Consider the following 25,187-nt stretch of genomic DNA (forward strand, 5'->3'; position numbering starts at 1 on the left):
GTCTACCTGACCCTCCCTGACCGTTCTCCTTTTCCTCTTTCCAGGGGCCCCAATCCGAGCAAGCTGATCCAGCAGCTCTTAACGCTGCGGCCTGATCAGCAGCTGAACATCTTCAACACGCTGAAGGCTCACCTCGCCGATAAGGGGATGCTTCCCGGTTCTGAGGAGGCATAGCAGCTTGGCCGCCGGCTTGGACTGAATACGGGCGAGCCCCCCACCCGCCATAGGACCCCTGCCCCCCACCTTGCCTGGTCTAGCACAATAACCAAGCCTCGCCTCTCTCGCTTTCTCCTTTCTTCCATATCAAAAGGGTTGCGTCGGTGGCTTTTGGGAGGACAATTGCTGTCTGCTTCCAAGCAAACGAGAGAGGGGGATTAGCTTGGAAGAAATTGGGGCGCAGAGGGACAAACCTGGCCGAGTGTGTTGGAAAGCCACCTTCCCCTTCAGAGCTGCGTTTGGGCTTCTCTTCTCCTGGGGGTGGGGCGGGGGGCTCGTTTGTTTTTTTTCCCTGGGTGAGGTGGGCAGAGAGATGGGAAAAAGGAAGCAGGCAGCAGGGGGGAAATCATTCTCTAGCACAGAAAATGAAAGGGGTCTGGTTGGGTGTTGAAGTTCCTTCATGAATTTCATGGGGTGGCAAACATGGTTGTGGCATTTGACCAAACTGTCCAGCGCCAAGACTGCTGTCCAGCTTGTAGACGGGATAAGCGGGAAGCCTCCCTCGTTTGCCTCCCCAGGAACTGCCTGGCCGTTCTTTTTGCCAGGCAGCAGTCTGCAACCTTGATGGGTGGGAACGCGTGCCCGTTGGCCCTTTCCCCCCAAGAAAATTGTTGGGTGGGGTTCATTCTGCATGGGCCAGCTCGGAGAGTGGGAATACTGAAAAGCTGCACGGTTGCAGAACCTCCCAAACTAGTTTGTTGCAGAAGAAGTTTCTTTTCCCTTTAAATAGATAGTCTTAACACTGTTTTATTGTCAGAGGGGTGGGCTTGCTCCCTATTCCAGTTCACTCACGCAAGCATATTGCGTGTCATTTGGGGGTTTTGTGGTATTGCCAATTCTTCCTAACAGAAATGCAGCTAGCAAAGAGGGGCAGATTCAAATTGTGAATTGTGGAATTTTCCTCCCCAAAGTCTGAAAAGTTGACAGAACTTTTCATTCCAATTGAAGGGGGATTTATTGGAGTTTTACTTTACTGAAACTGCAAAGAGATTGCAGCCAGGAAATACCCCAAGAAGGCTGTTGAAAGAGATTTTTTTTTTTAAAGTATTGCATAAATCTTACTCAATTTAAAAATAAATTTTAAAAAGAATTCCATTTTGGCAAGAAAGAAGGTACAAAGTACAGAAACAGGTGACTCCTGAAGCAGAAAACTCAGCCTCCTGAAAACTGAAAAGCAAGTTTGCCCAACTTGATGCTTCTAGAAAAGTTGGACTGCAACTTCCATACTCCCCAGGTAGTAGGACTACCAGTCATGCTAGTTAAGGGTAACAGAAATTGTAATTCAGCCCATCCAGGTTGGATGAGGCTGCTTTTAAGAGCAGAGACAGACCCAGCCACGGCATCCTGTGCAGCGTTGGCTTCGGTCTTCGTTGTTAAAGAAGTTCTTTATCTGCTGTTTTGTCTGATAGCAGACTCTTCACGGCCTGCTGATGGTTGCACTGAGTCCCAGAACCTGCATTTGGGCTGTACCATTTCAGACTGCAGATAGGAGCGCTCACATGACTGAATGCTATTCTGCAGAAAAATCTGCACAGAGAAGAACAGCCTGACCGTAACATGCTTGTTTTTTCAAGCACTGGAATATGCATGAATATCTCGTAACGGAGCATTCAGTCGGGTTAGCTTCCTCTCTGGCCTGAATTGGCAATTTTTTTGGTCCAGGTGTATCTTAGAAGTTTGCTGGATTTGAAGTTGTGCTTCTGGAACAGCACCATTGCTTCCCACTGATCTAGTCTTCTCCAAACTTGGTGCCCTACAGATGTGTGGACTTCTAGAAGCTCCGAGAATTCTTATCATTGGATGGATGGATGGATGGATGGATGGATGGATGGATGGATGGATGGATGGATGGATGGATGGATGGATGGAGATGGCCAGTCTTGGCCACCAGTGCAACTGTTTCAGGAGTTCAAGCCTATCTGGAAATAAGTTTGTAAAAGGCAGTCCCTTTTGAACGTGCTTTTTGGGAGAAGGGGAGGGAAGGGCTCTTGTCCTAACAACATGGAAATGTCTAAGCTTGAAAGTTGTGAGTATCACAGCAGCCTGATCCATTCTGATACCCTCTTGATGTATAGTAACTTCAACTCTCAGAATCCCTCAGCCAGCATAGCCAGAGATTGCTGGAGAGTTCTGGAAAGCATTGCCCTAGTCTATATGGAGGATACAATCTGGAGAAAATTGCATTATGCTCAGGACTTCTAACAGAACTGGACCAGCTGAGGTTATTCGCCTGTCCTGTTTGCTCTTGGTAATCTGGAGCTTTTAAGACAGTTGACGGCGTCAAGAAACACACTTTTCGAGCTGCATCGCTTGAGATTGCAGAGGTGCCGAGTGGGTTCTGGGCTTGGACACCTCCAGGAGAGAGGCAGGGTGGGTGGGAAGAGGGTCGGCTGGAGTCTCACCTGGCTCCTGTCCCTGCTCTCCCCCCGTACATCTGCTGGCTTCCTTCCCAGCGCCCGTTCATGAATGACAAACTATGCCAGAGAAGACGGAGGCCCGCTGGGCTTCAGGATGCATGAAGAGCCAGATACATCACTGCTTGGAGGGAAGGGAGGCAGAATCACTCTGGGTGACACCAAACCCCTTGCTGTCCGGAAAATCAGCACACACATTAGTTTACGTCTCAAAGGAAGTTCACTTAAATGGGTGTCTGCAGGAGCAACAAGGTAGGTTTGGCTTCTGTCCTGTTGCTCCTGTAGACACCAATCCAGTGTTTCTCAACCTTGGCAGCTTCAAGCTGGTGGACTTCAGCTCCCAGAATTCCCCAGCCAGCCATGCTGGCTGGGGAATTCTGGGAGCTGAAGTCCACCCAGCTTGAAGCTGCCAAGGTTGAGAAACACTAATCTAGATGGAGGCTTGTTATCAACTCCATGTAGGCAAATCAATGGCAGGAAGGAAGTGAGCTGGTATGTGTATGTACTGAATCGGGTGTATGTTGATCAAGATGAAAACAACAAAGCTGGCTAGAAGACAGACTACAGTGGGGATCCCCGGGGAGCATAAAAGGGGACTGTTGCCATTGTCGGCATCAATTTACTAAGCTTCAGAAAAACAACTGTTTAATTTGGGGGAGTTTCCCTATTGCACAGAGAGGTACTCTCCCCACCTCCACCCCGCATCATGGCCTGATGCCCGAAACGCAACAGGAAAACAGGAACAGGAAACGAAGGGTGTGCTATCATTTTACCCTTTTAAAAAAGGCTCTCACAAATGTCTTCGATTAAGAAGAGGGCTTTAGACCGCATAGATCTAAATTCATACATGTAGATAAATCCGTTGAACTGAATGCTGTCCTTGATAAGGAAGGGAGGTTGGAGTCTCTGTTCTGCATGGGCTGTCTTGCGTGCAGCCTTCATAATCAACATCTGCCTAGTTTTGCTATGGAGCTGGAGGTGTTCTTTGGCAAGGGTGCTACTGATGAATTAGGACAACACCAGAACGGGGCCACTTTGTGCAGGAGGTCCCAAGATAACGCATGGTGTCTTTTTAGAAGGCCATATAGGAGCTGGAGTCAAGGCTCAAATGTTCCCCATTTCTTGAGCAACCATCAAGGGAAGGTGTTTGAGTGGTCTCTCTGGAGCCAGATATAAGGGTTGGTGATGATAGCACAGATAGTTTTGGAAAGCGGACCCTGTTGCGGGAGGGGTACGTGTGGGAGGCAGTTGGGCACCAGTTATGGTTCAGCTCCTTCGTTCCACCCTGTCAAACAGCCTAAGATTTGGGAGGGAAAGTGTTGTATTTCAAAACAGTTTCTCAACCTCAGCACGTTGAAGTCCACACCTTGAAATAGCTGAAGTTGAGAAACGCTGTTTTAAAGGATTGGGTAATGTCCTCATGAGCTTATCTGGGATGCTGGCTAGAAGATCTCCAGACCTTGGGATGTCTCTTCCAGGAGAAGCAAGATTCTGTGGCGCGCTGGAGAAATACCTACATTCCGTAGCTGGAAAAGCCAGAGAGTCTCCTAGACGTGTTCCCCTTTTCCAGCCTCTCCCCACCTCCCCACATTTCCTTCTGCTGAAAACTCCAGATGTTGGCAGAGTTAGTCTAGTGCACCACCAGCCTCCTGTAGACAATATCTAAAGCAGGCGGTACTAGTTCCGCCAGCACATCTACGTGAGCACCTGTGAATCCTCCTTGCCTTTAGCTCCGTTCAGAAGATGCGTTTCCTATTGCAACAGATTCTTTTTCTCTCTCTCCCCTCTTCCATCCTCTGTTCCCATTTTTTGGCCTGTACTCTACCGGTGCCATGCTTATTTCTCTGTGCAGTGTCCTTTTGAGGAAGGGGTGTTGATGGCTGTGTTGTTTCTTTGTAAGTGCATATAAGGCAGGAGGGTCCGCAGGGTAGGGTCAAAAAGGTCAGTATGGCGGCCACACCGGTGCAGTCAAAACCTCCGCCTGTTTTTTACGTGTTGCAAAACAGGTGGAGTTTCTGTTTCACTGTTGTGGTCGCCATCTTGATTTTTTCTTTCACCATACCCAGCAGACACCCTTGCTCATAGGCTAATCTTTGGGTTATATGGGTTACATTTTTATTTTTGTTTTGTTCTGTCAGAATGTGAAATATTGTACAAAGCATTTTACCCTATTTATATACTGTAATGTTATTAAATAAAATGTATCTAAGGTAATTGTATATGCAGTCCTCAAGCATTGGAAGAATGGCTTGAAGAATTTCCTTGGCCAGTTGAAACAGCTGGCTGACAGCTGGAAGAGGGTCTCCCAGAAGAGTATTTAATATGGATCCCTTTTACAAGCACACAGTCTGCCCCATCCTTGATTTGCATGTGAGGTGGGCGAACCACATTTCTTTTGGTATATATGTAAGATATGTTACCGGGGTTCATAAAACATTGGTGCAAAGAGGTGGGATTTCTGAATGCAACATTGCTGTAAAATTCCATTGGATTTTTATAGACTTGCAGCTTGTTATCGATTAACATCTGGGTGACTCTTAAAGGAAAAAAGCACGTAATTTATTTATTAATTTACAATCCAAGACCAAAACAACAAACATTAAAACATATACAGTAGTTAAGAAAAAATCATTTATATAAATTATCTAAAAGCCAAAGCTGTGGGGAAGGCACCAGCTGATTCCTGCAGGCTAAAACTACCAATAAACATTTTGTCACCATCCTTGATACATTTAGAAGTGGATCGCTTAAAAGGAAAGCAGTGATCATCTCAGGAGAAAAACTAAACTGGGATTTTATATTTTAATTGTCATTGTGGACATTTTAGTAGAATATGGGGTATGAGTTCCACCTCACAACTTGAACGTACACACATATGATTTTCATATAGGGGGTTGAAATATCTTCTGATTGTTGCTGATAAATCGTGCATCAAGAATTTGCATTGCCCAGCATCATAGTCTGGGCAAGTCTGCACATTACAGCATTAGAGGTCGAATGAGGGAATCAAACAATGACGTCGTCGTGGGTAGGTACTACAGTCTACCCAACCAAGAGGATGTAGATGAAATCTTTGCAAATCACATAGTCCAGGAAACCCAAGCTATGGTATTCTATGTGACACGCAATGGAAATGAAAGTTGGACTTTGAAGAAGTAGGATAGAAAGAGTATTGATGCTTGTGAACTTTGGTGTTGGAGAAGACTCCTGAGAATACTGTGGACAGCCAAGAAAACAAATGGATCATTGAACAAAACCCAGAGTTCTCCCTTGAGGCACAAATGAACAGGCCCAAATGATCTTACTTTGGACACATCATGCAAAGACTCGGCTCTCTGGAGAAGTCTACAATGCTGGGAAAGGTGGAGGGAAAGAAGAAGAGGACGACCAACAGCAAGGGGGATGGACTCAATTACAGTGGTATTGAAGGTGACATTGGAAGAGCTGAAGGACCAGCTTGGGGACAGATCATTATGAAGAAAAACTACGTGGTCATTGAGAGTTGACACTGACTTGATGGCACATAATCGGGATTTCAACTACTCCAGCGTCAACTGGAAATAAAACTCAAGCAAGTGGGAGACCCAGCAAGTCCCTGATGTGCCTTGCAGAAAACATCATCTAGGAGGTGCTGGTGGGAACTTGGGGAGCAATTATATTGGACTTATTAACAAGGAAGAAGTGGTTGAGGAAGTGGAAATTGCAGGGACTTTGGGAGAGAGTAACTACTGTATGCCATCCTAGAATTTGCCATATTGCCAGCAGGGGGAACTGAAGATAGATCAGTATTCTAGATTTCAAGAGAGCTGACTTCAATAAGCTAAAGGGAAAAGTAAGCAGGATTCCGTAGACGGAAGGGTAAACAAGTTCAGGAAGATTGGAAAGTTCTGAAAAAACAAGATAATAGCCTGAATATGTAGGGATGGGGTCAGGAAACCTAAGGCTCAGAATGAGCTGAGGCTTCCAAAGCACGCCCCAAAGTAATGGGTTCTTTGGGTAAGTGTGGAACAAGAGGAAAGTCAAGGAAATGGTTGGTATGCTGGTTGAAGAAGATGGCAAGATGGTAATGAACAACAGGACAAGAGTGGAATGTAGGTCAAAATAGGCAAGGGAGTGATGAGGGAACACCTAGCTACTTTGAATTAATTTAAGTCTTTGGAGCCAGATGGATTACGTCCCCAGGCATTAGAGGAACTGGTGGGCTATGCCAGTAATCTCTGAGAACTGGAATAGAGGGAAAGTGCCAGAAGATTGGAGAAGAACTAATGTCCCAAACTTTTAAAAAGGGAAAAAGTGGACCCAGGAAAGCACAGATCAATCAGTGTCACATCAATCCTTTGGAAAATCCTAGAAAAGATCATCCAGCAATGGGTTTGTAAGCACAAAGTGGTTCAGAAAAGCCAGCATGGGTTTGTTAAAAATGGGCCATGCCAGAGAAGTATTGGGGCTTCTTTAACAAAGTGTCCAGATTAGTAGACCAAGGAAATGTGGTGGATGTAGCATACTTAGAGTTCAGTAAGACATTTGATAAAGAAGACCACAGCCTCCTTCTTGGTAGAATGGAACAATGTGGGATGGATGGTCCCACTACCAGATGGATTTGCAGTTAGTTGAACAACCATACCCTATGTGTGGCTCTTAATGGCTCTATGTTATATGGAATGAGGTATGTGGTGGGGTTCCTTGGGATTCTGTCCTGGGCCCGGTGCTCTTCAACCGTTTTATAAATGACAGACAAGGTGATCAAAGGGACGCTTATCAAATTTGTAGATGACACAAAACTCGAGGGAGGGGGAACTGCTAATACTTCAGAAGGCAGGATCAGGGTTCAAAGGTATCTTGATAACTTGAATATTGGGATCTATGCAACAATATGCAATTGGTGGTGAAATATGTAAGGTTCTGCAATCAGGTAGGAAAAATCAGATGCACAGGTCCAAGATAGGTGGTACCTGGCTTGGCAGCAGTACTTATTAGAAGAATTTGGATGTCCTGGTAGATCACAGGTGAAGCATGAGCCAGGAGTGTCCTGCAGCTGCCCAAAGAGCCAATGCAGTTTTCGGGGGGGGAGGGGCTTCAGTAGAGCTACAAGACTGAGATTACAGAGAGTGATGGTTCTGCTCTATGCCGCATTGGTCAGAGCGCCTGGCATACTGTGCCCAGTTTTGGTTGCCACAATGCAGGAAGGAGGCCCTGGAGAGAGTTCAGAGAAGAACAGCAAAGATGTTGAGGGGCCTGGAGGCCAAGCCCTGTGAAGGACCATCAAAAGAACTGGGTGCATTTAGCCGAGAGAAGGGGGGGGGCAGGACAGCCGTCTTCCAGCGCTCAAGGGGCTGTCCCAGGGAAGGGGGCGGGCATATCTCTGCGGTTCGTGAGCTTAGGATAATAACCGACGGGTGGAAGCTTCACAGGCAGATCCAACTCAAAGGGACATCCTGGCTGCGCTAAGCAGGGGACCAGCCCGCCTGCGGAAATCATGGATGCTCCACCACTGGAGGGTTTCAAGCCCAGGCTGGACCGCCATTGGTCTGGGATGGTATGAAGATTTCTGTCCCGGGCAGGGGGTTGGACTGCAAGACCTTGAGGGCCCCTCCCCACCCTCTGATTCTACGATTCTGTGAAATACAATTTCATTCATGAAAAACGAACCCCAGATAAACCAAAGAGCACAATTCAAAGCACCTTTTAAAAACTAGAGGTAAAAATGATAAATATTGGCAGCAGCAGTCTTCTCACACAGGCAAGGATGTGTCTTCTGGAGCGGACAGTGCTAAGACACATTCGTATATGAGTTTTTCAAAAGCATGGCTTCTTTAGAACTATGTTTTGTTTTTTGCACATGTGAAGTTAGTTAAATTTAACTGGGCTTGTTCTACAACTTGTATATTTAATTAGCTTTTATTTAACTGAATGCACCCTGACTGTCTTACTGGTTTTTACTTAGTTTCTGTGGAAGAAGTCTAGGAACTGAATGTTTAGCAGGGGTGCTGAGAAATCTAGTACGTTGCTCTAAGTTCTCCGACCCAGAATTACAGTTCCCAGAACTTCCAGGCATAGGTCATCAAACTAATGTAAGCTTATAGTACGCCGAATCTTCCCAAATATAAAAGAATAAACACATGAAAAAGTGAAAGCAAAATCATTTACGAAACTGTTGCTGCTAAGAAGGCACTGCGTCTGCAAATACACACACAATTGCAACTGACAAAATTTAGGAATTTTAATTTCTCCGGACAACTGTTTGCAATGAACTCTTATTCTGTTGCAAACAGGAAAATCTAAGTTTGCAATCATCTAAAAGATGCCAATTTTGAACGGTTAAGTTTGCACTTGTTCTGGAACCACGAGCGTCTGGGGGTGCGAGGAAACTGCAAAGCTAAGGTGGTGGCTTCTGCCATCTTGACTTTAACGTCATCAGCCTTCCCACCCACAGCCCTGTTAACTGTTAGTTAACTGCTAAGTTATCCCAAACAGTGAAAAAGATCATTATTGGGTCAGGAAGCTGGCACTGAAGGCCCAGGGTGGCCCTGTGACTGTTGGCACTTGCCAAGCTCCCCATCTCAACCAGCAGCCCTTTGCAGTAGGCCAGTCAGAAGCAAACTACAAGTTTGGTTGTAACTCTACTTTTATCAATCCGGGCTACAGGAACAGAACCTTGAAAGCCTGACTAAAACCGTTCCCGTCCTCTTGTACCCAAGAGGGTTAAGGTGGAGCCAATCTGAATTTCTTTCTCACAGTTTCTTCATTCCTGGGCTGAAAGCCTGCTTGTGTCCGTGGTGTTGGAACCACCTCTGCATCAGTTCCCCAAGGTCATCTCCGTGGCACCCTCCACAGCTGAGTTTATTTTTAATGAAAAAGCGTGAACAGTAGAGCTGGCACATTGGATTGAAAAGTGCTAACCTCTGCTCTTTCTGCATCCCCACCTGCAGAGGCCTTCTGAGAAAATAAACGGGGGCAGCTGCCATCTCCCAGGGAAAGCTATGCTGGGTAGTGGAAGAAAGCATTATCGCTCTGGGGCAGCGTTTCCCAAACCTGGCAACTTTAAGAGGTGGGGACTTCAACTCCCAGAATTCAATTCTGGAAGTTGAAGTGCACAGCTCTTAAAGCATGCTGGCTGGGGAATTCTGGGAGTTGAAGTCCACACCTCTTAAAGTTGGCAGAATTGGGAAACACTGCTCTGGAGAATGGGTGTTTTGGGACTGGTCATCTCCCCCGTGTCTGCGGTCTAAGGGAGGTTCCCCATGGTGAGCAATGGTGAATGGTCACCTACTCTTGAATTTCTAAGGGGCCCACCCTACTCTTGAACGAATGGATCATCCTAAGCTCTTACACTGCCTTGCAGCGAGGCTGAAAGCTCTACAGCCTACACCGTCAGTTTTTCCACCCGAAGACCAAGTGAGATCAGGGAAAGATGGAAGTGGTGGTAACTTGACCCAGAGCTTCACTGCCTTTTAGTCATTTCCCAAGATTGTGGGCTGAGATGAGCACACAAAAACTCCAAAGCCTTTCTGGCTGTTCTCTCCCCACTTTAGTTCACCAGCTTCACATGCAGAAGGCTCACTTCCTCAAAGCTGGTGAGACAGCATCACCCATCCAGTTCAGTTGCCAGCACGGCACATCTGTGGTTTTACAGAGGAACGCTCCAGAGACCATGGAGCTGAATGCAACCAAGGACCTACCAAGAGTGCAGGCGTCCCCACCAAGTTCTTCTGAGCTGTGGAAGTGAACTGAGGCCAGACTAACAACTGGAAAGCGAGGGAGCTAACATTGCACCACGAAAAACCAAGAGAGAAGTATTTGTATGGTTCTCTCGCAGAGGATCACACGCTGGGCAGGCGGAAGTTGTTGGCAAACCAGCGAGACTTCACTTTTCTCAAGCAAGCCCAGACAGCGATTTAAAAATATCTATCTGGAGCTCATAATCTGGAGTGGGAAAAAGGACCCCCACTACGGACACCTGTGTGGACGCAAACCTCACAACTGGAGCTGGAATGTCTCTCAAGTTTCCTCGGCACTGGGATTTCCATCTGAAGGTGGACATGTCCAAAATAGGTATTCTCTTTTTTACCAATGAGTTAAGGAGGAGTCCACGGTAACCCTGGATTTTCTTCTCTGGGTGTCTGTGTAAAGGGTGTGGAAGTGTGCGCCTTGCTTTCCTAGCTGGGTGGAGATTTAAACCTAGATCAGCGACCCCAGATTCTCCTCTCTTCCTTCCTCAAGCCATCTCCTGGGGGCATCACAGTTGGGTTGGGTTTTGAGAGGGTTCTTCTGAAGTCCAACCCTCCTCCTAACGATAGGCAAATGTGGCCCCCTGAGACAAAGTTGTGTTTAGCGGTAGGCCATTTTAGGCTCAGATTTCAACGCGTCACCCAGATGAGCCCATTTTCCAGGCAGGTTGTTTTTCTCTTTTGAGATCTTGCTTCAGCTTTTGACTTGATGCAGCTTTGGAATCGGTGGGATTTCAGTGTTTTATTCTCACAAGCCGAAGAAACCATTTCCCTTTCTTCTGCAATGCCCGTTTGGCAGAAAAACAGCCAGAGGGCTCTCAACTGCTGCCCAGACCCCCTTCTGTTGCCCCAGGGAAGCCCACAGAGTCATCCTTTTCTTCTTTTTGCCAAGAAAGAACCGCCTTCCCCCCCCAAGGTTGACTGTGTCCATTTCTTCTTTTCAGTCACTTTGCAGATTTTGTCAAAAAGGGGAGGTGTACTGAAACAGGAGGGGGAATCTGCAGTTAGGCTGATATTGGTTGGAGACTGAAGTGTGCCAGTGAATTGATCATTGTCCCAAAGCGTCTCTGTTTAATTAGTGTTTCAGTTGTGCATGCAAATCTCCATTGCCAGGGTGTAGACATCAGGCACATACTTTTGCTTTGAGCGGATTAAGCCTCTGGCCCTCAGTACCTTCTAGGGTCAGGTGATGTTCTTTCAGTGAGTCTTCAAGAAAAGGGACAAGGCACATGCTCTTGCAGGAAATATGTTGTAAGAGCACTGGTCTTTTCTGTTGCTTTCCCCAAGATTTGTGCTTCCTGGATCTTAGCATCTGCCAGTACCTTATCCTAAATTTCATGGGCACTTTGTCATTCAAGAGGCATTTTAGCTCACTGATCATGAGCCTGGCGGGGGAGGGCTCTGCTTGGCTTCCCAGAAACTTCTGGAGAAGTTAGAGGTTCCACGGCCAACCATTGTTGACTTTTCATTCTTCAACATCTTCTATTTTCCTTTCAACTTCCTCTCTCATTTTCATTTCCTTTCCCCCCACCTCAAATACAGCATTTCTCCCCATCATTTAGCAAAGGAATGTACTGTATTTGACCCTCATTTTACTATTTTAGGTCTTTTTCTCTCCTTGTCCTTTTTTTTTAAATAAAGATTTTGTACTGTTGCAAAAGTTGGTATTCTCCACACCTGCAAATCCCTCCTGCTTTAATGTGGATGGTACTTTTTACATATTTCTAGTAGTTTTCTTCCTCCCTAGGAGAATACTTTAATGCAGTTTGAGACTGTGGTTTTGAAAGGCAATGGGCTAGGGGAATAAGCCTATGTAGAACTTGGAATATTGTGGTTCCTTAAGTCAAAAGTGGGTACTTTTCAGACCTTAAGTCACCTGTGACCTTTGGACTAATTTTAAAAGAGACCATTTCAGATGAGACAGCTTGTTCCTTTCTCAATTCTCAGTTGTCTGATGCTTGAGGTCAAAATGAAGAAAGTGTTTTCAGAGAGGGAATCTGTGTCCTTGGCTTCAGGTCCAGTGTTATTTTCTTCAGTCCCCCCACCCCACCAGGTGGCCCCAACAGGTTGTGGGAAGGTAGCCCTTAGCAAGAGAGAAAGAATGCCCCCCACTTCCTTACTCAAAATGGGACCTGTGGATTATTGAAAAAACTGGAAGAGTTTTGTGGAACTGAATTAATTTAAATAAAAGTGGAAGTAAAATTATAATATTTGTTCAGCATCTCAAAAGTCACAGGTGGACCTTGGATAACCCTCTAGTTTCTATTTTATTTTATTCTGTTTGTTTTGGTTGCTAGTTTCTGTTTTATTTGGGTATGTATTTTTTTAGATATGCATTTTTAGATATGCATTTTTTAAAGACCAATTAAGACTCACAATCAGACAGTAAAACTGACTGCCTGTAAGACAATTTTGAGACTATAGGAGGCAAATAAAAATCTGTAAGGGGGCTATTTCCGCACAAATCCTTCAGAGATCTGGAACTTTTTTTTAAGGTCTGGAGGTTATCCAGAAGGGAAATAAGATTAATTTTAGCTCTTCCTCCTGTATATTGGTTCTCTGTGGATAGTTTACAATAGTTTCTGTCTGATTGAATAAAGGAACCTTTAGAGATAGATCTCAACTTGAACATGATTAGCTCTTCACCACATGTGTTGAATTTCTCAGTTCTCCAGGTGTATTGAACTTGAATTCTCAGAAAGTCTAGTCAGCTTAATCATTGGTCTTCTGGGAATAGGCCATCTCGTCTGGAGGGTACTATGATAGGGAAGGCAGATTTGGAGAATTCAACCATTTTGGAGGCTCATTCGTGCCCTTAAAGACCGGGCCCAATTTTTTTTTCTCTGGACATTTTTTAATTTAAGTAACTTTAAAATCAAAATCTGAAATTGCTCTTATTCCCAGGATGTTGATTGATTGATATATATATATATATATATATGACATGCTGTATCAAATGGATATTTGAACGTTGGTCACAGGAAAGATCTCTTGCACTTTCATTGAAAGGAAGGTCTGATTGTCCCTTGCTTTCCAATGTGGGCGGATACCGGGCCTAATGAAACACATGAGCTAGCTTGGCTATTGCGGCAGAGTAAAGGACAGCAGAGTTTTTAAAAGTTATGTGTGGTGCTGTCAGCCTTGTGAGGTAGTCCAGATAGGAAGCATGACCAGATGGACTAATTCTACTTTATTGTAAAGCTAATTAACAGAATCTTGCAAGTCTGAAAGTACATCTCTCCCATTCCAGGGAACTAGGGAGGGTCCCTTCTGAGATGCTTTCCAGCAACTCCTATTGCTTCTGCGGGCTCAGCTGCCTCTTATCTGACCGTTGCCTAATCTGCGTCTCTTCCTCCTGTCTCCCAAGATCATTCCCACAGATCATTACAGGTGCACAGGGTTAATTGAAACTAATCATATTTTCCTTCATAAGGACATAACATATAATGTACTAGGATGTCATAATTATATGTTTGATATGGGGGAAGGACTTAATTTAAGTAAAAAATAAAGGATTAAAGTACAAGGCATTTTTCCTTTCCCTGATGAGTGTACATCAGCAGAAAAGTTAAATGAGCAAAATTTTCACAAGATCACTGTTGCTGGACATGACTAGGAACTCTTTGCAGGAGCATCTTGTGAAGCTGAGGGCTTCCTTGGGCATTGCTTGCTCGGCCTTGTGTTTGGAAATGTGCAACAGGAAACGATAAATAAGTAGCCAGTGGAAAGTATTCTTCATTGCAGGACGGCCCTTTTTGATTTGAAAAATGCCCAGTTAATATACTTTTGCATGCAACCCATCGACCTCTCTGAGCTAACATGTTTTGCAAAACTCTTGTAAAAAGTCCAGGTTTTAAATACACAAGGTAAGTATCTGAGCCTTCATTGCAAGCATTCGGTTTCCTTCATCTTTCTAGAGCAGGACAGGGAAATCGCCATGCAATGTAGCCCTACAAGTTTAAGCCCTTTCAAAATGGGTGGTCTATTTTGGGGTCTCCAAATCCTCTTCCAACAAATAAAACTTGGAATCGATGGGACGGATTTTGGCATGTTGAATGACATAACCTTGAACTACATCTTTAATGTCATAGTGAAAGTAAAAGCGACCCAGTCCTATTCCTGAAACGTAAGACAATAGCCAGAAGTCTCTGACTCTGCTTATATGTGTGATGCTGCTGCACCCGCTCTGCGTTGTCCCCCTGTTGATTGCAGCCTAAATCCTAGGAAACGCAACTGAAGTTTCAGACTTAAATGTGGCAACCTCAGTCCAAAAAGAAATTGTTCACCTCTGTTTTGGCAACTTTATCTTCTTATCTTATCTTATCTTATCTTATCTTATCTTATCTTATCTTATCTTATCTTATCTTATCTTATCTTTTTATAATACAATAAAAGTATAAAAAATTAAAGGGAAGATTAAAAAAAGAGAAAAGAAGGGAAAGAAAGAAAAGAAATGAAAGAGAAAAATAGGATAATGACTTTCGCTCTTCTTTCTATCAAGAAATTGCCATCTTAACTCTTTCCCCTCCCTCTTTAATCCTTTTTAATCCCCAAATCATCCGTTTGATCTTTTCTTCTTTCCACAAAAAGTCCATATAAGGTTTCCAGTCTTTCAAAAAAGTCTTTGTCATTTTTTTCCTGACTCTGTTTTGGCAGTCTCGCATGATTTGGGGCCATGGTTTGCAAGGGTGAGACTCTCAGAATCAGGAAAGGTGGCCAACCTTTGCCAAAAGAAAACTGGGTGAGCTAAAATAAATTCTTCAACTCCTGTTGACTTTGTGGAGACTTTCAGGTAGATCTTGCCAGTGGGATGCTACAGCCTTCTTTCAGAATGTTTTTTCGACTTCCAAGTTTGGTTATCCCCGTTTTCAATGCATGTGCTGTTTGCACTAACTCCTAAATAATGAGATGAAATGAGATGGAAAGAGGCAAAATCTGTTATTAAATTCACACCTTCAACTTCCTCCTGCCTCACCTACGAGCAGCCAGCAGAGAGCACTCGGGAGCAAATTCTAATTTGTCCTAATTTCTATGGATGAGAAGAGCTACAGTGATTCAGAAGGGGACTTTGTGGCTGGAACTGAGTTGAACTGGAGCAAAATAGCAGCATGGAGGCAAAGCTAAACTCCTTCACATGGACAGCTGAAGTTCTGAGCTGCTACACTACAAGTTCCCCAGAAGTGTCGTTTCCACTTCCTCTTGTAACAACAGTTTGTCTACGTAGAGCAAAAGTCAATGACTTTAAAGTAACAATGGAAACTAGGTTTGTCGGGGGGGATGTGGCTTTAACCCAACAATGAGTGAGCCCAGTTTACTAAATGTGGAAGACTTCTCTTCTCTTTGTTGAAAAGCTAAAAGAGAGGATGCTCATTGAGAAATCTGCAAGTGGGATAAAAACTGATCGTGTGGCTGTGTTTAATGTGGAGGCCTCCCTTGCATCAAAAGCGGGGTAACTAGCTCTCCAGATGTTACTAAATGATAGTTCCCAGCAGCAGCCAGATGATGGTCACAGTGGCAAAATTAAAGCCTTTCCTCTTTTGAACTTAATGCATATAAACCAAGGTGGGGCTTTGATCATGGCTGCCTTCTTGAATTTTTTGAACCCCCATCCCCCATGAGTGCCCCGGCAGCTATCCCAATCTGTGAGCAAAGATGTAGCAGAACTGAACATCTGCAGATGGGCAAAAGCTTTTGGCCAGATAAGGGACAACATGATTTCTGCCAGGGGGTCAAGGGGTGTGTGTGTCTGACTGATGAAAACAGTGTCATGGGACATCACCGCACAATCTCTGCTTCTTTTACATGCGCCAGGATTTTGCACACACATTCAGAAGGGTGGCACGTATGGCCCAGTGCTGCTTTTGTCACTGTGATAAAAGCAAGAGCCTGCAGACACCCCTGGCTATATGTAAGGCTCCTGCACAAGCACAAACACTCCCCTAATAAATGGGCACTACAAAACAAATAATAAAACAATACAATACAATACAATACAGTACAGTACAGTACAGTACAGTACAATACAATACAATACATAAAATGGCACAAGAGAAAAGCTGCAATTGTTCATGTCCATCTCTTGGTAACCAAACCAAGATTCTCAGAAAGCCTTCTTTAGTCAGATTTCTTGAAAAGGAAAGGGGTTGCAGAACTTGCAACATTTTGGCCTTTCATTCATCTCTAAATTGGGTAGGGTGGGGACTTCTGAATTCTCTTGCTAACAGCTGGTTCATGGACTTTGGAGGTGGCTGAGATGCTGATCTTCCAAGCTAATCATATTCTGCAAACCGTGACTCACCTTCCCAAGTTCTAGGAAGGCCACGATAATTTGCAAAGGATTTGGGAAAGAGATGGGATTGACAGGTTCCAAGCAACAATCAACTTTGATTCTAGCACTGAGACTTTCTTGGGTTTTTGGCATTCTTTGAGGACAGTAATGGGATGCCTGCAAGATGAAAACCAAGCTTAGAGGACACTAAGACCCCAAGAGTTCAACCGTGTGCTATGTGCATTCTCTTCTATTGTAGCAGTTGGAAGGCCTGAAACTCTGTCCTTTCTTCCTCTCTTAAATTGGTGAACACCCACCCTGACTAAAATAGCCTTCAGATTTGGACTGATAACAATCGCCCTTCATAGCCTTTAAGTGATGTGACCACCTTTTCATTTCCCCCCTCCGTTTCTTTGCAGTTCAGATGTTTGCTCTTGCTGGATTTCTGTTTCTTTTCCTGTTATCTGAGGTGCATTTTCACCAAGACAGTCTATTGCTCAATGAAAACTAACCAGACGGCATATAAGATCTAAAATAGGCGAAGGATTCTATCTTTTCCTTGAGCGCAGCTTACAAACGCAGCATGAACGGTCCAGGCATTTTTGGTGGACTCCACCCACACAATAATGTGCTTTTTCCTCTGGGTCTGCTCAAAAGTCGGTCCTCTGGGTTCCTCTGCATATTTAATAACAAAGAGATCGTGCTTGGAAGCTTTTTTGAAAAGTGTTCTTATTTGTAAAGCATACCGCCTACGCAGGAAAAAGGAAGTCCACTCAGAGAAATAGCTTCCTTTCGAGCAAGCTCCTTGCCAGAGGCAGTGGGCTTAGCAAAGCAAAGATCAGCTTCTGCCTCTGGGTCCAGTTCTGGACACCCAGTGGGAGAGTCTCCTCTCAACCAAGCCCCATGTGCTTGAGGGCCAGAAGCCCTCCCTTGACTGTCCCTCGCTTGCTCCTCAGGTGGGGCTCCTTCCCCTGGGCTAACGTCTGCTTCTCTCCCTAGTTCGCTCACAAAGCATGATGGCAGTGGACGCGAAAGGCTCCAGCACGTGGCTCCAGCCCCCCAATCCTCTGGAGCGCCCCTTGAAAACTGGCTGGCTAAAGAAGCAGCGATCCATCGTCAAGAACTGGCAGCAGAGGTACTTTGTGCTGAAGGGGCAACACCTGTATTATTACAAAGAAGAGGAGGATCTGAAGCCCCAGGTAATGTCAGGGAGGAGTAGGAAGAGGAGGATACTTGGGGTTAGAGTCATAGTCATGCTGCGGGGAGGATGGGGGAGATGGAAAGGCTGATGGGGCAGGGGTGGGAAGGGATTTGGAACAACCTAAGTGTGTATAAAGGCACCTTCTACCTTCTGTAGCCCTACAAAAGAGAAAGTCAATAAAGTCTTCTTGGGCCAGGAAAGGAATATAGGGACCTTGAATTGCGACCCCCAACTCCAGTTCTAGTTCTCTTCAGTTCAGCCTGAAATCTGAACTAGGGTAGAGTTGCTGATTTTTAGCATTGTGCAGTGCTAAAGGACTTGAGGGTGGCCAATTACCTATTTATGGAGTTGGAACTTCAAGGAAGGAACTTGATGGGCTGACCTAGTTCTCAGACTTTTCAAGACATTTTGCCCTTGCTCCCACTCCAGGAGCAATGTTTCTGAGGCCTTTGAACAGTCTGGAAAAAGTTATCTAAGTTTTCTATTTTCTGGAAGCAACTTCTGGTCAAAAGCAAGCTTCAGAGAGCTGGCCCATCTCTTTACAAAAGAGTTCCTTAAATGTTATGAACCATGGTTGGTGTTTGTAGAGGATGATTTGTCTAAAATAAAGTTTCAGAGTTTTCTCCTTCTGCTTAAGAGGGCTCTGGGGTACATCTGGGTTGCAATATTTAGTCAGATTTTCAGAACTGAGATTCATAATTATGTCATGAATTCTCAGTCAACATCCTCCATGCTGGTGGTTGATTCTAGGTTTGGCCCAACTCTGACAACCAACTGAGCAAGCTCTGTTGTCAGGGTCTCTTCTTGCAGACCATGCCAGGCATTTGGGCTCCTGAAGTGGAGTTCTGGTCAGCAAATTTAATGAATAAAGTTTCAGTGTTCAAACATCTATTTCTTTCACGGTGATTAGCAAAAGCTTGAGACACTGAAAACAGAGAAGGGGATGGGAACTGGAGTAGCTACCCTCTCATAAGGAAATACACCTTTAAATAACCATTGAACCAGGCACAAATACATGTTATTTGTTATAAAAAGGGCTCATGCCTTTTCTGTCTGCATCCTGCCATCTCTTCTGGCATTTAGTGGGCCTTTTTGCATTCCCACGGTTGCAAGACAAGATCTGCACCCCTTTCTAATATTTGTTTTGCGAAGGTCCTACCTAGTTTACCCAACCATTCAATGAAAAGATTTAGTGACCCTAAAAATCTTGGCAATACCGCGATAGAGTATTGCTAGGGCAGGTTGATTAGAGGTCAGGTCAGCTCCTCCCCACCAAGCTATGGAACTCAGTTATATCCATCGTTAAAGGTGTGACAAAGCTGCACAGAGACTCATAAATACAATCTGATACTTTAAAATAAGTATCTGAGTATGGTGCCTGAGGCTGGGGCTTCTGCCAATGCAGCATGCCCATTATGTTGAACAATTGGCCAATTTAACATTTATTTTCGTTTACAAATAAATGTAGCATTGAGTCAGTAAAGTATCAATAGTTTTAACGGAGAGTCAGCCTTCCCCCCTGTATATGTTCATCAGATTAGAAATTTGTTGTATTTTTCCTCAATTTCAGATGATAATAATGAAATTGAAAATGAATGTGGTGGTTTGGGCACCATCTCAAAACCTGCGTAAATTACACAGGGGTTTTCAGGGCTGGCTCCCTTTCCATCGTTCACGCTTCACAGAATTACATGAAAATACATTCAAGTGGAAATGCCCTGCTTTAGAACTGCAATAGAATTTATACCAAGATTAGTATTTATAAATAATGTAATATGTTCCCAGTGAAAATAAAAGGCATAATATTTCCAAGTTATTTCCTGAATTTCAAGGCTTCCTCCAGATGGAACATTTCCAGCTGAAAAAACTTGGGTTGCCTTTCCTTCTAAACTGATTTTTTTTTTCCTTTCTTGGAAAAAAGAATAATTTGAGTTGATTTAATAATTAATTAAATTAATAAATTAATAATTTAATAATAAAAAAGAATAATTTGAGTTGATTTAATAATAATTGAAGTAGCAGAAATTCCAGGAGGACTGCTGAATGAACCAGCGAGGTGTAGCAGTGAATGGCGGGGGGGGGGGGGGGACCCTGGTTTTATATCCCCACTCAGCCATGCAGATTCCCTGGGTGGCTATGGGTCAATCACCCTCTTTCAGCCCAGTCTGCCTTGTAGGGCTGTGGGGGGCCTGAAACAAAGGGAGAAGCAACTTTTGAGGTCCTGGAGAAGAAACAGGCTATATCTTACATACAAACTAACTAACTAACTAAACAAATAAATAAATAGGCTCTAAGTTGCACACACACACACACACACACACACACACACACACAGAGGTTCCCATAACAACAACAACAACAAGAAGGCCAGGTCCTTGGGAAGGACTTGATAGGTGGATAAAAATGCCAGATCCAGTCTGAACATCTGGCTGACTGTGCGACCGTCAATAATAATTCAAACCTGAGATAAATAAAAGAGGTGGACAGCCTGCATTTCATGCAGCTCCTCAACCATTTTTCTGCAGCTCCTGGGCTCTTTGCAAATAAAACGCCAAATTTCAGTGACACGGTAGCTGGAATTTGGCCTGAAATCCCAGAGTAGCCTAAGGGGTGCTACATAACTGAGCAGTTAAAAAATGGCACCCATAACTTTATTTCATTCCACGAACCAGTGTGTCAAATGGCATCTTTCCTGAAATTTAGGTAAAACTTCCTTTCTGAGGAGAAGTCTGGCATCTCTAAGGCTGGGATCTCTGGGCTGCAGATCTCCTGTACCAACTAGATCAATCTTTCTCAACCTCGGCAACCTGAAGACGGGTGGACTTCAACTCCCAGAATTCCCCAGCCAGCATGGCTGGCTGGGGAATTCTGGGAGTTGAAGTGCACCCGTCTTCAAGTTGCCAAGGTTGAGAACCACTGTACTTTGCCACTGTAGTGGCAAAGAGATACAGAAATCTCTAACTATTTGCCACCCACAGGGGTGCCTGGATCTTTCTACAATAACCTTTTGCATAATTAGATGAACTCAATTAGAATCCAGCAGAAGTACCCTAATCTGATCCTTACCTTCTTCTTATCTAACGACCTACAATGTTTCTGGGTGGAGGAGAGGATCCCAATTCCAGAATCTCTACCAAAGGCTGCTCTTCCTTGAGGGCATCCTTAGTCCCCCGTCCCCCGGGCCCATGAGGGGTCACCTCCTGTCTCAGGAGAGCAACTCGATTGCCGAGCACTGGCGAACAGAGCCGGCTCAACGGTTGGCACTTCGAACCCATGGTGGTGATGGACTGCTTCTCTTCTCTGCTTGAGGCGTCCTGTTCTCTGTCTTCCTCCCCCTCAATTTGCTTCCTGTCTGCAAATTTCCCTTCTCAGAAGTGCACCCACATGCTTGCCTTGTCACCACAGCCCTGCCCACCCGCTCTGCCACCCACCCCTGCCCCTTTCTGGCTTCCTCTAGCAGGAATAGCTCAACCCAGGTTGCTTCCCCCCCCATTCCCCCCAGGATCAAAAGCACAAGCACTGGTGAGCGGACCTGAGTTCCCTTTCTGGCTCAAGTCACGAGGCCCCTTTCTGGCTTGGCCCCATGACTGGCCTGATTCATTGTGTTTTGAGTGGGCAGACTCCTTTGTGGCTAAATAGAAAGGGCTGTTTCTTTATTCAGAAGAATCTGGGATTTCACTAGCGATGGCGGAAGCCACCATTTTTAGCTGGGGGCTGTACTATGTGGAGACAGGGAGCACCTGCATTTTTGCATTTTTGCACCAAACTGAACTCTAGTTACTGCTTGGAATCTGTGGTCTTCAGAATGTTGCAGTGCAGTTGATTAATACCCCAAAAAGGTACAAAAAGAAATCTGCAAGGTATGGTCAGAAGAGTGGAGAGGGTGGCCACGATGTTGCAGTTGAAGCCGTTTTGTATGTGCCCTCTTTCTAGGGCGTGAACCGTCTTGCCTGCACCAAATGCTTGCAGTGTCCAGATGTTTGCAGGTTCAGATGGATATACAGTTTTGTCTAAAACAACAGCCGGAACATCTGGATGTCCCAAAAGATAATCTTTCTGGGTACCACCTTGCTTCTGCCTCTGTTCAAGTGAATCTAATCTAATCTAATCTAATCTAATCTAATCTAATCTAATCTAATCTAATCTAATCTAATCTAATCAAGCGGTGGTCATGAGAGTTCCATAAGTTTCTTTCATGTTTGCTCTTATGTTATTCATAGAGTCCTAGAGGCCCTCAAATCCAGTCCTTTCCCCATGCCTGCCTAGTCTCTTCTTGAATTCATAAAGTCTACCTTGTCCCCTCTGTGATGATGCAGAACAGCTCTTGACTTTCTTCCATGGGATGTCCCTTTACATGGAGGAAATCTGACATCACAAATCCACTCACTCATCTTTCCTCAAAATTAAACAGCCAGAGTTCCTTCCTTTTCTCCTTCGTATGCAGTCCCCTATTATCCTTGCTGCTTTTAATTAGTCTACCTCAATCTGAGAAATGTCTGTAAGAAACTGCGGGACTCAGTTCCCAGCGAAAGCAACTCCCCTTGAAACCGTTTCAAGTTCAAAGAAAAGTTCATTTATTGAGAAGTAGTGTACAGATCTAGAGCATTGCTGGAACTGAGTCCTGTGTGCACCAAAACTTGATTTTATCCCCTGTCCGTTTCATCTCCCCCACCCCACCCCTTCTGTCTCCAAGTCTCTCGTGCGCATGTCAAAGGTTCTCTTGTGGTCTCACGCTGGTATGGCCTTGGGCATTCCTGAGAACCAGATAACAGTCCATCCGCGCCTAACGGTTCACCTTCCAACCTTCCCCCCACCTTTTCTCTGTAATGGCAGAAACGAAGCAAGCAAACTAGCAGGACAGTTGATTAATTGCGAGGATTCTGACATGCTGCCCCTCTGGAAAAAGGAATCAGCTTCAGTCTTTGCAGATGAAGACCTGAAAAAAAATTTAGAGAGAGAGAAAACACATATACAATTTTTACAACATTAAATGAAATCATTACTTTGGTTTGTTTGGGTATTTTTTGTAAAAGTCCTTGATTAGCTGCAGTGTTCTCACATGTTTCTTTGCAACCCACTCACATTGAGATTTGGGAAAATGTTTCCATTGAATAAGGAACTGTATTTCTCCTCTGGGTTTTCTGGCATGTAAAATCTCCTTCACTTCAAAATGCTGTTTGCCTTCAATCATTACAGGGTCTGGTGGTGGCTGCATGGCGTGCCACTCTGGTGATTCTTTGCAAGGTTTTAGAAAGCTACAATAAAACACGGGATGAATTCTTTTAAGATTTTTTGGTGACTAGTTGGACTGTGACGGGGTTAATGACCTTTTCTATTATAAAAGGTCCCACAAATTTGGGTCCTAATTTTTTTGGCTGTAGTGTTTTGAGGTACTTGGTCAATAGGTACACTTTGTCTCCTACTTTCCATTCCTTTTCAGGTGATCGCTTGCAATCAGCATATCTTTTGTAATTCTCCCTTGCATCTTCTAACACTGTTTTAATTATTGGCCATGTATCTGTCATCTGTTTAATCCACTCATCCACTGAGGCCACTTGAGTGGATTCCTGGGAAAGTTCTGGGATCAGCACAAAGTCCTGCCCCGTAGCTACTTTGAATGGGGTAAACCCAGTGCTTTCATGTACAGCATTGTTATAAGCCACTTGGGCAAATGGCAGGAGTTCTGCCCAATTGTCTTGCTGATCATTTACAAAGCACCTTAAGTATTGTTCTAACACAGAGTTCAGGCATTCAGAGGCACTGTCTGTCTGGGGGTGGTGACTCGAACTCAGGGCTTGACTTGACTTAACTTCACGAACGCTCTCCAGAACCTTGAAGTGAACTAGACTCCAGAATCGCTAAAGATCCAGTTGGGGGTTCTGTGAGGTCTATAGACATGCAGTATAAACACTTTAGCCAACTTCCCTGCAGAAGGAATAGAGGCGCACGGCACAAAATGCTCTTGTTTCAAGAATAAGTCAGTAACTACCCAGATTACTGTTTTCTTCTTACTTTCAGCTAGTTCAACAATAAAGTCCATAGCAATCTGTTTTCAAGGCCTCTCAGGGTTCGCTACAGATTGCAAAAGATCCAGTGGTTTACCTCCTTGCCTTTTTGCCATAGCGCAGCTGGCCACGCACTCAGCTATGTCTTTCCTCATTGATGGCCACCAAAATTGCCTTCGAAGAAGGTGCAAAGTCTTTACGAACCCAAAATGCCCTGCTGTTTTGCTGTCATGGCCACGTTCTAGGATCAATTTTCTGGATTCAGCTGGGACATACAACTTGCTCCCCAACCACCACGCTCCCTTTTCATTTTTCAAAGAGTCTCTATTCTTTTGGAACCACTCATCTTTCTCTAATTTGCAGTTCAATTCCTTTAACAAATCCCCTTCCGGTTCCTCCTCCTGCTGTTTACTTTGCGCTCGGGTGACAGCCATCATTCCTGTCTGGAAGCAAGGAATAACAGCCGCGACCACCTCCTCTCACTGGCTGTTGTGTTGGAGCAATCTAGAGAGCGCATCAGCCAAGAAGTTCTTCCCCCGGTATATATTTCAAAGTGAAATTAAACTGACTGAAGAACTGAACCCATCTGACTTGCTTTGGGGATAATTTCCTTGGAGATTTTAAAGGCTCTAAGTTTTTGTGATTAGTCTAGACTTCAAACAGATGAGACAACCCCTCTAACAGATGTCTCCAACTCATTAACACCCATCTCACCGCAAATGCTTCTTTCTCCCACACCAACTAGCACCTCTCAGTCTCTGTAAATTTTCGGGAGATGTAAGCACACAAATGTGACACCTCACCTTCAGTTTTTTTGTAGTAAAACAGCCCCTACAGCCACATCTGATACATCCGCTTGGATTATAAATGGCTTCTCAGGTTCAGGGTGTCTTAAAATTGGTTCTGCAGTAAACAACCTCTTTAAATTGCTCAAATGCTGACTGGCATTCTTCTGTCCAACTTAAAGGTGCCCCCGGTTTTTGGGCTTTTGCCTTATCTTTTCCTTTTGTTTTTAAGAAGTCAGTGAGAGGGAGGGTGATTTGAGCAAAGTTCGGAATGAATTGGTGGTAAAAATTCACAAACGCCAGGAAACTCTGTAGCTGCCTGGGAGTTTTTGGCGCCTCCCATCCCACTACATCACCCACTTTACTCAGATCCATCTCAATCCCTCTACTAGATATCCGATATCCCAGATAATCAATTTGCTCTTTGTGAAATTCACACTTGGAAAGTTTGGCATATAACTGGGCATTTAACAGTTTCTTAAGCACTTTCCTCACCAATTCCACATGCTCTTCCATCGTTTCTATATACAATATCATCCAAATATACCAAGACTCCCCTGTACAAGAATTC

At 44.5% G+C, this 25,187-nt stretch overlaps 2 protein-coding genes across 6 annotated transcripts in view; both read left to right on the forward strand.

Moving 5' to 3' along the window:
• Positions 1-4,849, forward strand: part of CDS2 (CDP-diacylglycerol synthase 2) — a 46,586-nt gene extending 41,737 nt beyond the window's left edge. For both annotated transcript variants that reach the window (XM_007427105.3, XM_088151885.1), the window contains exon 13: positions 45-4,849. In XM_007427105.3, coding sequence (XP_007427167.1) covers positions 45-174 — 130 coding nt within the window. In that variant the 3' untranslated portion in view covers positions 175-4,849. The remainder of the gene's footprint in view (positions 1-44) is intronic.
• Positions 4,850-10,222: 5,373 nt separating this feature from the next.
• ARHGAP25 (Rho GTPase activating protein 25) overlaps positions 10,223-25,187 on the forward strand; it is a 48,366-nt gene continuing 33,401 nt past the window's right edge. Inside the window, exons 1-2 of one of the 4 annotated variants that reach the window (XM_088152132.1) lie at positions 10,223-10,682; positions 17,625-17,824. In XM_088152132.1, coding sequence (XP_088008258.1) covers positions 10,622-10,682; positions 17,625-17,824 — 261 coding nt within the window. In that variant the 5' untranslated portion in view covers positions 10,223-10,621. Of the gene's footprint in view, positions 10,683-13,485; positions 13,748-17,624; positions 17,825-25,187 lie in introns of those variants that run through there. The other 3 variants (XM_088152130.1, XM_088152129.1, XM_088152128.1) reach the window with 3 other exon arrangements.

Source organism: Python bivittatus, unplaced genomic scaffold (genome assembly GCF_059951505.1).
Source record: "Python bivittatus isolate LINGU-HERP-01145 unplaced genomic scaffold, Pbiv_v1 ctg000680_np1212, whole genome shotgun sequence".
NCBI classification, from domain to species: Eukaryota; Metazoa; Chordata; class Lepidosauria; order Squamata; family Pythonidae; genus Python; species Python bivittatus.